Source organism: Lissotriton helveticus, chromosome 10 (genome assembly GCF_964261635.1).
Source record: "Lissotriton helveticus chromosome 10, aLisHel1.1, whole genome shotgun sequence".
NCBI lineage: Eukaryota > Metazoa > Chordata > Amphibia > Caudata > Salamandridae > Lissotriton > Lissotriton helveticus.
Window position 1 is genome coordinate 939109831 of NC_136071.1, and position 12466 is coordinate 939122296.

Sequence of the window (12466 nt, forward strand, 5' to 3'; positions counted from 1 at the left end):
TGCGTGGTGACGGAGGGCATGGCACTATACATGGTGACGGAGGGCATGGCCCTATAAGTTGGGACGGAGAGCAGGGCCCCATGGTTAGGGGGTGGACCTGCCGGCGGTACGAAGGCGTGGACATGGCAGCGCGGTGTTCAGGGGGGCCCGCGGCGCGCCTTATGGTTAGGGGGGGGTCCTCCCGGCTGGGCCGTGCGGCACGTCCGGGTTTACGCGTTGGGGAGTCCTAGGGGGGGTCGAGGACCGTTAGCACGTCCCTCGAGTGGCGGTTATTCCTATTATATGGGAGAAGAGTAGAAAACCTGTTGGGATTATCGGGTGGTAGGTCAAGCACAATAGAGTATTTAGCCAGGGGACAGGCAAATTGACGTTATGCTAATTACGCTATGTTATTATGTTATGCTAATTGTTACTGTTTGTGGATTGTGGGAATAAGTTAGGGGAGGGGGTGGGGGCGAGTCAGGAAATTACGTATTTATGAGGTTTAGATTGTGCGGCACAGGCCGAGGATGGTATTGTGTAGGATGCACCTGCTTCCAATAAAGCGGCCTTTATCACACCTACATTGAGCCTCGGGTCGGTACTTTTCTCCCCCCCCTCCCTTTCCCCAATGGGCCCCAATGGGGGCCCTGGGGGGGGGCGGCCGACCAAAGGGAGGCCTGCCCCGCCCGGGGGAATTTGGGGGCCGGGGAGAGAGGGGGGAGGGTGGAGCTGGCGCCGCCCGGGGACGGGTTGGGCGTTTTCCAGTAGTTTTTGGGCTGGGGCGGGGCTTGGTTGGGCTTCTTTTGGGCTGGGGGTTGGTTATCCGGCTGGACACGCGGCGAGACACCATTTTGAGTGTGGTGTCTCGGCCGGCGGGCGGGGGGTTTGGCAGAGGGACAATTTTTTTCCCTCCCACCCTCCCTGGGACGTGTTATAGGGGGGGGGGGCCTCAAGGGCAGGCATCTCCCTTTGTCGGGGGGGTTTTCCCTTCCGGGGTAGCTTGGGGGATTCCGTAGGATTTTGGGCGGTGTTTTGTTGGAGGCTGGTGCAAAAGGGGGGTTTTATGATTGGGTGGGGGGTTTCTCATGTCGCTGGAGCAGGTGTGGGGTGCATCCTGCATGTAGGGGCGGTTATTCCTATTATATGGGAGAAGAGTAGAAAACCTGTTGGGATTATCGGGGGGTAGGTCAAGCACAATAGAGTATTTAGCCAGGGGAGAGGCAAATTGACGTTATGCTAATTGTTATGCTAATTACGCTATGTTATTATTTTATGCTAATTGTTACTGTTTGTGGATTGTGGGAATAAGTTAGGGGAGGGGGTGGGGGTGAGTCAGGAAATTACGTATTTATGAGGTTTAGATTGTGCGGCACAGGCAGAGGATGGTATTGTGTAGGATGCACCTGCTTCCAATAAAGCGGCCTTTATCACACCTACATTGAGCCTCGGGTCGGTGCTTTTCTCCCCCCCCTCCCTTTCCCCAATGGGCCCCAAATAGCAGCACTCCAATTGTGGGATAAGACACATACTAATAAGGCAGTTTAAAGACATGTCTACTAAAGTCTATCTTCCAATTGTTACATGCTATGAGCCGTGTTGATATGTTAATTAGATCATAATAATCTGAAAATAAAAATTGTTTAAAAGAGAGCAACATGTACATTTCTTACCAGGTAATCTTACTGGCCTCCATGGTGCAGAATTAGGCACATAAGCATGCTTAGCAGCGGTGATGATCAGCTGACTGCCCAACTTATACTGGAACTTGATCAGCGCACTGCCATCTCCTCCAGAGTTCCCGGTGGCGATTGAAACTTGGTTGGTAAAGATCTCAATGGAGGCTTCAGGTATTGGCTGATGAGTGCTGGCATCGCTCACCTGAAGCTTCAGTGTCACCTCTAGAAAAAACACAAAAGCACGTAAAGGTTAATGGCCGCAGCAGCTAGCTGACAATTTCTATCACAGCACAACGAAGCAGAATTTGGCAAATATTTTGCCCTTCAGTAACTTGAGGACCAACAGTTCATACAATGCATCCAGTGATCAGTTACAGGCAATATGCTAAACAAGCTGCAACTTTAGACCTAGGCAAGCAGCCAGTAACTAGCTTACGTCTGAATCACTTTTAAAACCAAAAAGAACACAAAGAAATCCAGCATACATCCAAACTCTTTTCCACTGGTACCGGCAAACATAAGAGACCAGCTGTGAGCTTTATGAATGCCAGTACTGCGGTTTCTTGAAGAGTTTGTTGGATTAAGCTTAAGATCATAATTCAGATACACAAAACGGCTATAGAAAGCACAGTTTCAAAGGAAAAGCATCTCCCGCCGAACAAAACATGGGGCATGATCACAAAGGTAAACTTACGCTTGTGTAAGCTTATGTCTACTTTGGAATTCACAAATTCAGATTTAAATATTACGTTTATGAGTACAGAGACTACACAGGCAGGTAGAGAACTTCGCACATAAAAAGATATAACAGGCCTGAAAACTCCGCACATGAAAAGATAGAACAGGCCTATCTTTTTAGGTGCAGAGTTCTCCCCGCGACTTGACAGTGGTAAACTTACTATTAAATCGGAGTTTGTGAATTCCAAAACAAACGTAAACTTACGTGTACGTTTACCTTTGTGAATCAGACTCATGGATTACTAAATACGCATCATATTACACGAGAAACACCTTTGAGTCATGGTATTAAATCCTAAGACAATGCTGATGAATTCAAAATAAGAAACATCCAGAAGTTTACAGTAGGAGGAAATGTTCTCCCAAAATCATATTCACACTACACAGTGTCCTGCATAGATTGCTGAATGTTTCACCCAATTGTAAAGTTACGATCAAACGACAGGAACAACACCAACCATTACGCTTCTAAAATCCAAGTAAAATCTAACAACTCAAGGATGACATACCTGAAAGCAACACAACCTTAAACAAGGCTTCACTAGCATAAGAAAAGTGAACACTTGAGCTATGCAACAGTTTTAGGATTACATTTCCGTACGGCACAGGCTTTGTTTCAAGGACTGACAGTCATTTTGACCATTTACAAAATGGAGAGTAACTAGCACTTTTGATTTTAAAAAAATGTGGCAATGTATTTTAGAACAGCAGGACTGGCAAACGAATTCAAACCAAGCACTGGCAAGTCGTCTCTAAATACAGGTTACAGACTCTAGTGGCAAGCATAAGGAGAACATAAAAACATAATATCCTCCTTTAGATAAAACCTCTATTTAGCCCGTTCTACAATTGCAGATTTAAACTTGGGCTCTTTTGCACGGCTTCTTCCAGTGAAGGTTTGTGCTCGTTTAGGTACCACTGATGGAAGCAGAAGCCAGATGCTGCGACTTAATGTTCTGGCACTTGGAGGTTTGACGGACAACCACCTACTACAGCTCACAACTTACATACAGAACTGCCTACATGCAATCGGTCATAAAACTCAGCCAATAACAAAACATGCTGTACAAGGTTATCCTTATATTACAGAATTAAGAGTAAGAATGTATTTAAAAGGAAACCAATGAATGCACTATTTTTGGAACTATCGCTTCTTACAATAACCCAACTAAGGGATCTGAAGGTCAGTTGCATCAACAGCTTCAGCTGTTGTCTAAAACATATCAATAAACAAATTTGGGTTCCTTCATATTCAGTGCGGCCTCAGTCAGAGCAGCACATCCAGCAATAACAACCCTCTTATCAAGTAGAGCAATAAACGCTGGTCTCGCACAACATAGTTGATTATGAAGTTTGCTAAGAATAGGGGTCGACTCATTGTAGCATAAGAACAATTCTCTTCATTTTTTTAGAGGCTTTTATCATTTTAATTATACATGCGTGTTTGCCCTTGAGCCAAAGTGGTGATATAAGGAACAGAAACAAGACTGAAATGCTTCTATTTTGGTTTTAACGTTTGAAACCTTGGCTTTAATGCAACATTTCAAATAGTATTTGGTCTTGAGGCTAGATCGCTAAGCAAACACTAGACGGACCACAGGACCGATTCCCTCAGACATTTATGATGTAGTACCATTTTACGGATGTCTAGATAGATGCCTTTGTGAATTGCCCCCAAAATATTTAAAATGGGAATATTCAGGGAACATACATTTACAATTAGTACAAATAGAAAACATTGAGCCCTCTTTGCACTTTTATTACTAGGTGTTTGGGCATTTCGGGCCGCTGCATCAAGGCATGAATGAGCGTGTGAAGGCGTACTCCTGAAATAACAGCTTTGTGAATCGGTTCCCATACATTAGCACCAGAATGCCACATCAGCAGAAGACAATCCTCAGCCATGGCTGGCCCACAGGTGCCCCATCTCTGATTACTGATGGGTCTTCCAATATGCAGTGGAACAGAAGGTGCTTGAAGTAAGAATCCCAACACATTTTTGTTAAAACAGGAGTTATCCATCAAGTATCGAGGTAAAACGATTGACAACCTCACAGGAAACCTGGAAACAAGGTCTGTGAATCACTCGAAATCTTAAGATATTTCCTTCAGCGCTATCTTCTCAACACTCAAGTCTTCTATTGCTACAAAGTTTACACCACAATTAAGATTGGATATGGGCTGGTGACATCGACAAGCTGGCATTACAGAAAGATTTGTTGACCATGGGCCCAGCAAAACAATATTGCAGTCTGAGTCAGAACGTCTACACTCTAATAATTTGAGTCTGGAGGTTTGCATGTGCCAGTCTGCACATGCACTGTAGTGTAGCAGTAACGTTTAATGAAATATTGACCTGTGTTAAATTGTGTATTTAGTCTTCATCTGATACATATCATGTGTTGGCATGCTGAAACTATAACTATATATAGGATTTTCTTTCTTCAAGAAACATGATCACTTAACCAATCTCTGGTTGAAAAGGTAAATGATTCAGGTATCGCTAGGTACATGTATTTATTTAGATGCTTACCTAGCACTATGATCACATCATCCCCATCTAGATGGTATTCCATTGCCTCCTTTTGCCAGCCCACATCACCTTGAACACCAGTGGTGTAATTTATAAAGCAGTCAGCACCAGCACACTTACTTATCTGGCAGACCAGCGCACCATGCGTCAGAACCCATTTCAGAGGGCCACAGGGCACACAGGGGCTATTGGGCCAACAGTGGTGGTTGAGACATTTTACTCCCGATGTCCCAGGGCCTGGCCTGCTATGGGTCTAGAGCAACTGGGAAAAGTTCCCCATTTGCACTTGACTATGTAGTTGAGAAGTCAAGGCTTCCTTCGGGGCAGTTTGAAGATACAGGTCAGTGAACAAGACTCATAACTCAAAAATATAAATAGCATGAACAATAAATCAATGTCCAGCAAATACATTCTTTTATATGTTATGTTATGTTACTTGGCACTTGTAAAGCACACTGCTACTCCACAGAGTGTCCTGGCACTAAGAAGGACCCAGAGACCGAAACAGTGTACACAGGCTGACATGGAGCCAGGGTTTTAGATTTTTCCTAAAGCTGAAGAGATCCTGAACCGTCTTAAGGAGGGCAGCAGGCTGTGGTGTAGCGAGTGCCCTTTCCTCAAGTGAGCCCATGCCTGGATCTTGTATGGCAAAGCAAGGTCGCTCGCGATGGATGTGACAGCATCCAGGAGTCCAGGATCTTCCTTAAAACAGTGCTGTTGGTGGATTTCTTGTGATCAGAGGTCGGTGGACAGAAAAGGTAAGTTGGTCTTCCTCCAGAGCGGGGTCGCTGGTGTGATCCTCCAGCTCACGACTAGAGTCCCAAAGAGGCGAGACATCCTATGCAGCGTCTCAGTGAACGTCAGGGTCTTCGTCAGGTGCAGATCTCGGCATGCTGGCTCAGTGGACCTGCTGGTCACAGCAGTTCTCATTTGGCCAAAGGTGACGGCCAGAACTCTAGGACAAAGTGGTACTGGCAGCCCCTCCTGGAATACACTGTTGCTGCAATACTCTTGATCAGGGTGCAGACTCTCCTTAGGAAATTGCCCTCACTATGGTGGCCCCTCCTGTCTTACCGTGTCCCCGATCTCAGCAGTCACAGGTCCTGGGCACCTTGCCTAAACTTAGTCCACCGGCAACCTCTTTTGCATACTTGTTCACAGCAGCGGTGCTGCTTGGTGATTTCCCACTAACACTACTGATGGAGCTCAGAACCATGCAGCCCTCTCCAGACATACACGGTTCACAGAACCAATACTGCATATGGGCAATGGCCCGGTCGGTGGACAGCCTCACACCTCGCTCAGGGAATCCTCATGCAGGGCTCCCCACTGAACGTGGCTCCTTCCAACGCTCTCCTCTCCCTCAAAGGACACACTGGTCTTTGCAAGCAGGCAGGCGATGGTGCTCCAGAGCAGGTGATCTTGGTGTCCTGGGTAATATCCACTCACTCAGCAGAGAGACTATTAGACCTTTTGTCCCCAGTCCTGATCACAGGCAGAAGTCTTGCAGAGCTTACCCTTCTCACACAGCCCGTCTGGCTGCTTGGCAGATGACACATTTTTAGGGACTCAATCTCCTTTTTCGAACACCAAATGTGATTTAGGGTCTGTGTCATTGAAGTTTTATGTGTGTGTTCTGCTTTTATTAATTATATATAGTGTGAACTCGGCCCAAAGCTATCAGAGTGCTTTACATTAGCACCAGTGGCGTGACAGGACGACGCATTCATTTTGTTAGGTACAGGGAGATTAAGTGGTTTGCCCAGAATCACTGGATGTTGAGCATCCCTGTTGAGATTCGAACCTGGTTCCCCTGCTTCGAGATCAACCGCTATAGCCGTTAGACCACATCCTCTCCTTTTCATCTTCATGAAAGATGTCTGTCATGGCAGGCACGACTTCGAAGCAGATTTTCCACAACATAATTTGTGGGAGTGACCACAGTTCACACCTGGACGTTAGCCACAGTGCTATGTGCATCAAAGGGTTAATCTCAGACACCTGGTCCTACTCTTTATGATCCTCCCACCAGCCCCATTGCCCTTCATGAGATGTGTCCAGGCCCCTTCTTTGTGATCTATCACTGAATCAAAAAGCAGTCTTTTGAAATGTAAAGGGGGTCTTTCTTTCCTCCAGGGTCTCTCCACCCAGCTCACAGGAATGCAGCAATCTGTCTGTGGGGATTCCTCTCCTCATGTTTTCACCAGCCAGGCCTGGGCTTCCCAAAATGGGACTCAGGGTCCTTCATACAATGTACCATTGCAATCCCTCAATGTACTTTCCCATGCCCCGCCCCCTGCATATATTACGCTTATGAGTTAGCAGAATGTGTCTAACTACTGGTATATTCACTTATGCATTTACGTTTATATTCCTTTATTAGTTATTCATTTATGCGTGTCACATTATTCGGTTCCCTTAGCTTAGCCTGTGTGCCACCATTTTGGAGCGCGTCCCTCTGCGTGCAAGCTGCACTTGCTCACCCCCTCCCGTAGGAATAGGAATAGTCCACATGTCAGCAGTTTTGTTTCTTGGCTTACTGCGACCGAAACTAATAGCAAAACCCCTTATCAAACTGTTCTCATGTGCTGGAGATGCTGAGGCTCGGCTCCGTGGCCTTGGGGGTAGATAACAAATGTTGCTGCTGCAGGTGTGGATGCCTCTTGTAGGAGACCATTGTTCGCCCTCTCTGGGGTCCAGTATTTTTCCAGTAGGGGCGTGGTTTACTCTGCTGCACCATGTTATAATGTATTGCTGTAATGAGATGGGTCAGTCCTCTCGGCGCACTCTTAGGGGTGAGGTCGGACGGGGCCCTCCCATATGAGAGTTTGTGGCCTAATAAAATTGCTTTGCTTATTCTTCTCCACTGTCCGGCTGACTTATTATTGGGTAACTATAGGTGAGTGAGGTAAGTCACTCGGGTGGATTTGAGCCACGCTTATCAGATGGCGCCCGAACAGGTACTCCGCGATAAGGATCTTTCTCACCCGTAAGTGGGTAGCAGAAGGCCGGGGACCCTCTGGTCGGCACGGTGGGTCTGGGTACCCACTTTGATGCCGAGCTTGGTTCTCGCAGCGCTGCCCGCCCCTGCTGATCGGGAGAGGTCCCGGTCCATGATCCTGCGCCGGAGTCCGGAAGGCGGAACTTTGGAGCTGACCGTGTTGGTCCTGGCAGCCGGAGGTGGAGAACGGTAGAGGTCGGTACCGCGTACGGAAGGTGAGTGGTCCGACTGTTGATTGAGGGAGCCGGAGTGCTCCAAGAGACTGGTGTGTCTCTAGTGATTGGAGGAGCTGGTGTGCTCCTGGGGCTAGTGTGCTCCGGGGAACTCAGAGTGCGAGTGGTGCTCTGAGAGACTTGACGGAGATTGGGTGGACGTTGGTTTGTAGTCATCCGACCAGGTGGTACTGCGGTCGAGGTGTGGTTCGCTGCGGAAGGATTCTGGGACTTACCCGAACCCCAAGGGTGGCGGTTCGTGGGGAATGAGTCCCGGATCTCACGCGGTGTAGTGCGCAACAGCCTGTAGTGTCGCCCGGGAGGCGGATGTGTTCCCCAATCTCGGAACTGCGGATGTGCTGTTCGGTCTGCGGTAGAGTCCAGGTTCCCCAGGACTTGGTCGACGGGCCTTGTCCCATTCTGGTAACACGTATTTTGGCAGGGATTTGATGCATAGGGAGTGTGAACATAGGTGTGTGTCTTTAGTAGTGATTGTGTGATTTGTTGGGAGTGAGTGGGCGAGTGCGAGTTTTTGTGTTGGTGTGTGATTGTGTGAGCGGAGATGCCGTGTTTCAGTAAATTACGGTGTCTCGGGTGCTGTTGCGGTGCCTCGGACACTAGATTGGCCGAGAGCCAACCCGCCCCGGTGGAGGGCTCTCCGAATTTTGAGATGTATGTTAAACATGGCCTGCCTCCGATTTTGTTTAGTACTTTGTGGCATAAATATACAAAGGGAAATGTGGATTTGCAGTGGCCTTTGACTGGTTCTTTTGATGGAGCAAAATTAGACTATTTACAAGACAGATTGTTTGCCAGGCGCAGTCGTCAGAGTATGTTCGATTCTTTGAGGATGTGGCAGAAGGAGGTAAAGGAACGACAGCTGAGGGAGAGAAAGGTGGCTCAGAAGAGGACGGCACAGACTATGGCGCAGAAGGCGAGAGAGCACACTAAGAAAGAGAACGAGCAGCGGATTGAGCGCGCAGATAGACTTTTCAGATTACAGGATAATAAAAGTTATGTAGTGCGAGAAGAGGACCACGATGAGATGGAGGACATTTTGAATACTCGACCCCCTCCCCCGTATGCCCCACAGTCATTGTACCCCGTGTTGACGGATTCCGCCTCCCCGGCAGTGGTTTCAGTTCCCCAAACGGGTGCACCTCCCTTGTCCGGCACCCCGCTTCCTCTGTTGTTGAACAGGCGTTGTCTTCTGTCACCTCTTCATTGCCTATGCCCTTGCTCTCTCTCTTTGCGACGAGCTCACCTGCCCCTTCTGTGCTTTCCCCTGCAATCCCCACTGTTTCTGCCAGTGCTACCCCCCAGGGCGTGTTGCTAACCCCGACTCGAGGTACGGGAAGTGGACTGTTTACTCAGGTACGGAAGTTGCTTACGCGTTCTGCTGTTGGGTTGGATGAAAAGACGATGGTGGCTAATCAAGCCTGTCAGTGGGCCAGGAATAATATTTACTCACTTGAAGACATTTGGTCTACAATGAAAGATTATGAGCCTCTGATGCAGCAGCATGCTTTATGGCATATGTCGACAACATTGATAGCGTTGTGGGAACAGGGATATGGTGGAGAGGCACCGGCGATTCTTCATGACATTAAGAACAGAGCCTATAGGGCTAACACTGGAATGAAGGATGTGTTGCGCAGTCTGAGGTCCTTGTTGGAGTATAGAAATGAGTTACCGTCAGCGGGAGAGCCCCGTTTTCCTGGGGTACATCCAATGCGGGAGGTACACCCTATTTTTCATCCAGAAGTGTCTGAAGTGTTAGACCCAATAACGAATACTGTTACCCGAGTTCGTGTCGACGCTCATTTCCAAGAACAATGGGTATATACCCCTTGGAAGAGGAGCGAAGTATTAGCACTAATGGCTCAATTGCCCGACTCGAGAAAAAACCCGACTGCTTATTACAAAGAGTTAACGGAAGCAGCTTCCTCTACAGTTATGACTTTAGCAAATATAGAATTGTTCTTTGGGTTACTAGTTCCGGTGGATGTATGGAGACAGGTAAAGGGATCAGATCATGCAGAAGAGCTGGGTGGTACTTGGGAGGATCTTAGGGATTGGGACAAGGAGCGGAAGCCAGGGGAGAAGCCGAAGGCTGAGATTTTAGCGTTACCAGGATGTATCATAAAATACATGCAATCCCTTATCCCTCCTAAGAAGGTGGATTGGGATAAGCTGACTGCATGTAGACAGAAAAAGGATGAGGCGGTTTCAGATTTTTTCACTCGTTTTGAGGAGACCTTTATGGATTTCAGTGGTCAGGATATCTCCCAAGATGGAGGCCTGCGACTTTTCGTTAATAGATTTGTAACGAATCTGTTACCGGAAATATCAGCTTGCTTGCAGGCGTCCGAGAGTACGTGGACGACATCCACTCCTTCTGGTATTCTGAGTATGGCTCAGTATTATGAACATAGGGAGAATGAGAATAAGGACAGACAAGAAAAGAAGGCCAATGATTTAAAGACAAGAGTGTTATTGCAGCAGGTGGCAAGGGGTCGGGGACGTGGGGCCCCACCCATGGTAGCTGGTCGAGGAGGAAGTAGTTACGGAAGGGGAGAGAAGAGAGAGCGTTTGGGACAGAATCAGTGTGCCAACTGTAAAAAAGAGGGGCACTGGTGGAGGGATTGTCCGGAACTTCGGTCCACTGCCGGACAAGGCAGGGGACGAGGTCGGGGTGAATTTCGTAGGGATGATAGACAGTCTGACGAAGGTCGGCGACAGGGAGGGAATTACTTTGATGGAGACAGGGATCGACAACACTTTCAGAGAGAGGGTGACAATGATAGAGACAGACAGTACTAAAACGATGCATATACTATGGACGACCTAACTGGATTTTCTCATAACTAGGACAGCGTAGGACAGAGCATGGGACCGGTTTCTGTGGATATTGATCAAGGTGGGCCTTACATGACTGCAGATTTGTCGGGGTCCCTCAGAAATGTTTGGTGGATACGGGTGCTATGAAAAGTTCGGTGGCACGTTCTCAGGTCCCAGGGGCGGCTCTGTTTGGCAAGAATAATATCTCCGTAGGGTTCTCAGGTACTCCGGTGATTAGCCCCATTTCTAAACCCCTTGCTCTTACGATTGGTCCTTTCACTGTTGATTCTCCTTTCCTTTTGACTTCGAATTGTGGCGAGAATTTGCAGGGTTTGGATTTGCTGAAAAGATTGAATGCAACAATTTACTGTTCTCCAGACGGTGTGCATCTCACGTTGGGTCCTACTGTCGCGCGTCCGCAGCAGTGCTTTTCAAAAGATGAGCCCCTCCCAACTGAGTTTGAAGGGATTCCCGAGAGTCTGTGGGCTAGTAGTGATACTGATGTGGGAAAAATGGATATTGCCCCTGTGTCGATAAGGGTTAAGGTGGGAGCCCGACTGCCTCGGATACCCCAGTACAAGATATCTAGGGATGAAGAGAAGGCTTTGTTGCAAATAATACAGGACTTGATCCAGTCAGGGGTAGTGGAGGAGACGGACTCTAACATTTGTAATAGTCCTATTCTTCCGATCCTTAAGAGGTCCTCCTCCGATGCCAGTGATGGCACACCTGATGTCTACCGATTTGTGATTGATTTACGCCACATTAACAAGGTGGTTGAGCCCCAATATCCGGTGGTCTCCGATATTACAACGATCTTGACAATGATCCCTCCCTCTGCCAAATATTCCTCGGTACTGGATCTGAAGAATGCGTTCTTTAGTATCCCTGTGCACTCGGATAGCCGTTACCTATTCGGATTCTCATTGGCTGGCCGAAGTTTTAGATTTTGTAGAATTCCCCAAGGTTATACGGAAAGTCCCAGCATTTATAGTCAAGCTTTGAAGACACAATTGGATGATTTGGAACTCCCGAAGGGTAATGTTTTATTGCAATATGTGGATGATATACTAATAGCATCAGACACTGAGGAAGGGTGTCGAGAGTCCACTGTTAAATTGTTGCACCATTTGGCTCACAAAGGACACAAGGTGTCCCTTCCGAAATTCCAATACTGCCGACAGGAGGTTACCTACTTAGGTCATCTCCTATCGAAGGAGGGGAGGAGGCTGACACCGGAGCGCATTAAGGCGATAACTGACATGGCTGTACCCAACACGCAGCGAGAGGTGCGCGCGTTTTTGGGCATAACCTCGTACTGTCGCCAGTGGATATCTAATTACGCCTTACTAACAAAACCCCTTCTGTATCTGACTATTAAAGAAGTGCGCGAACCCCTACCTTGGACTCCAGCATGTCAAGAAGCGTTTTAGTCACTAAAAACTGCTTTGTGTTCTGTACCGGTTTTGGGAACACCTGATTA

The 12466-nt window shown here is 47.7% G+C and overlaps 1 protein-coding gene across 1 annotated transcript in view; it reads right to left on the minus strand.

The window, feature by feature from the left end:
* The window catches only part of FAM171A1 (family with sequence similarity 171 member A1), a 377776-nt gene that overhangs the window by 178199 nt on the left and 187111 nt on the right, over positions 1-12466 (minus strand). Inside the window, exon 2 of the mRNA XM_078663605.1 lies at positions 1653-1880. Within this exon, the coding sequence (XP_078519731.1) occupies positions 1653-1880 (228 nt within the window). The remainder of the gene's footprint in view (positions 1-1652; positions 1881-12466) is intronic.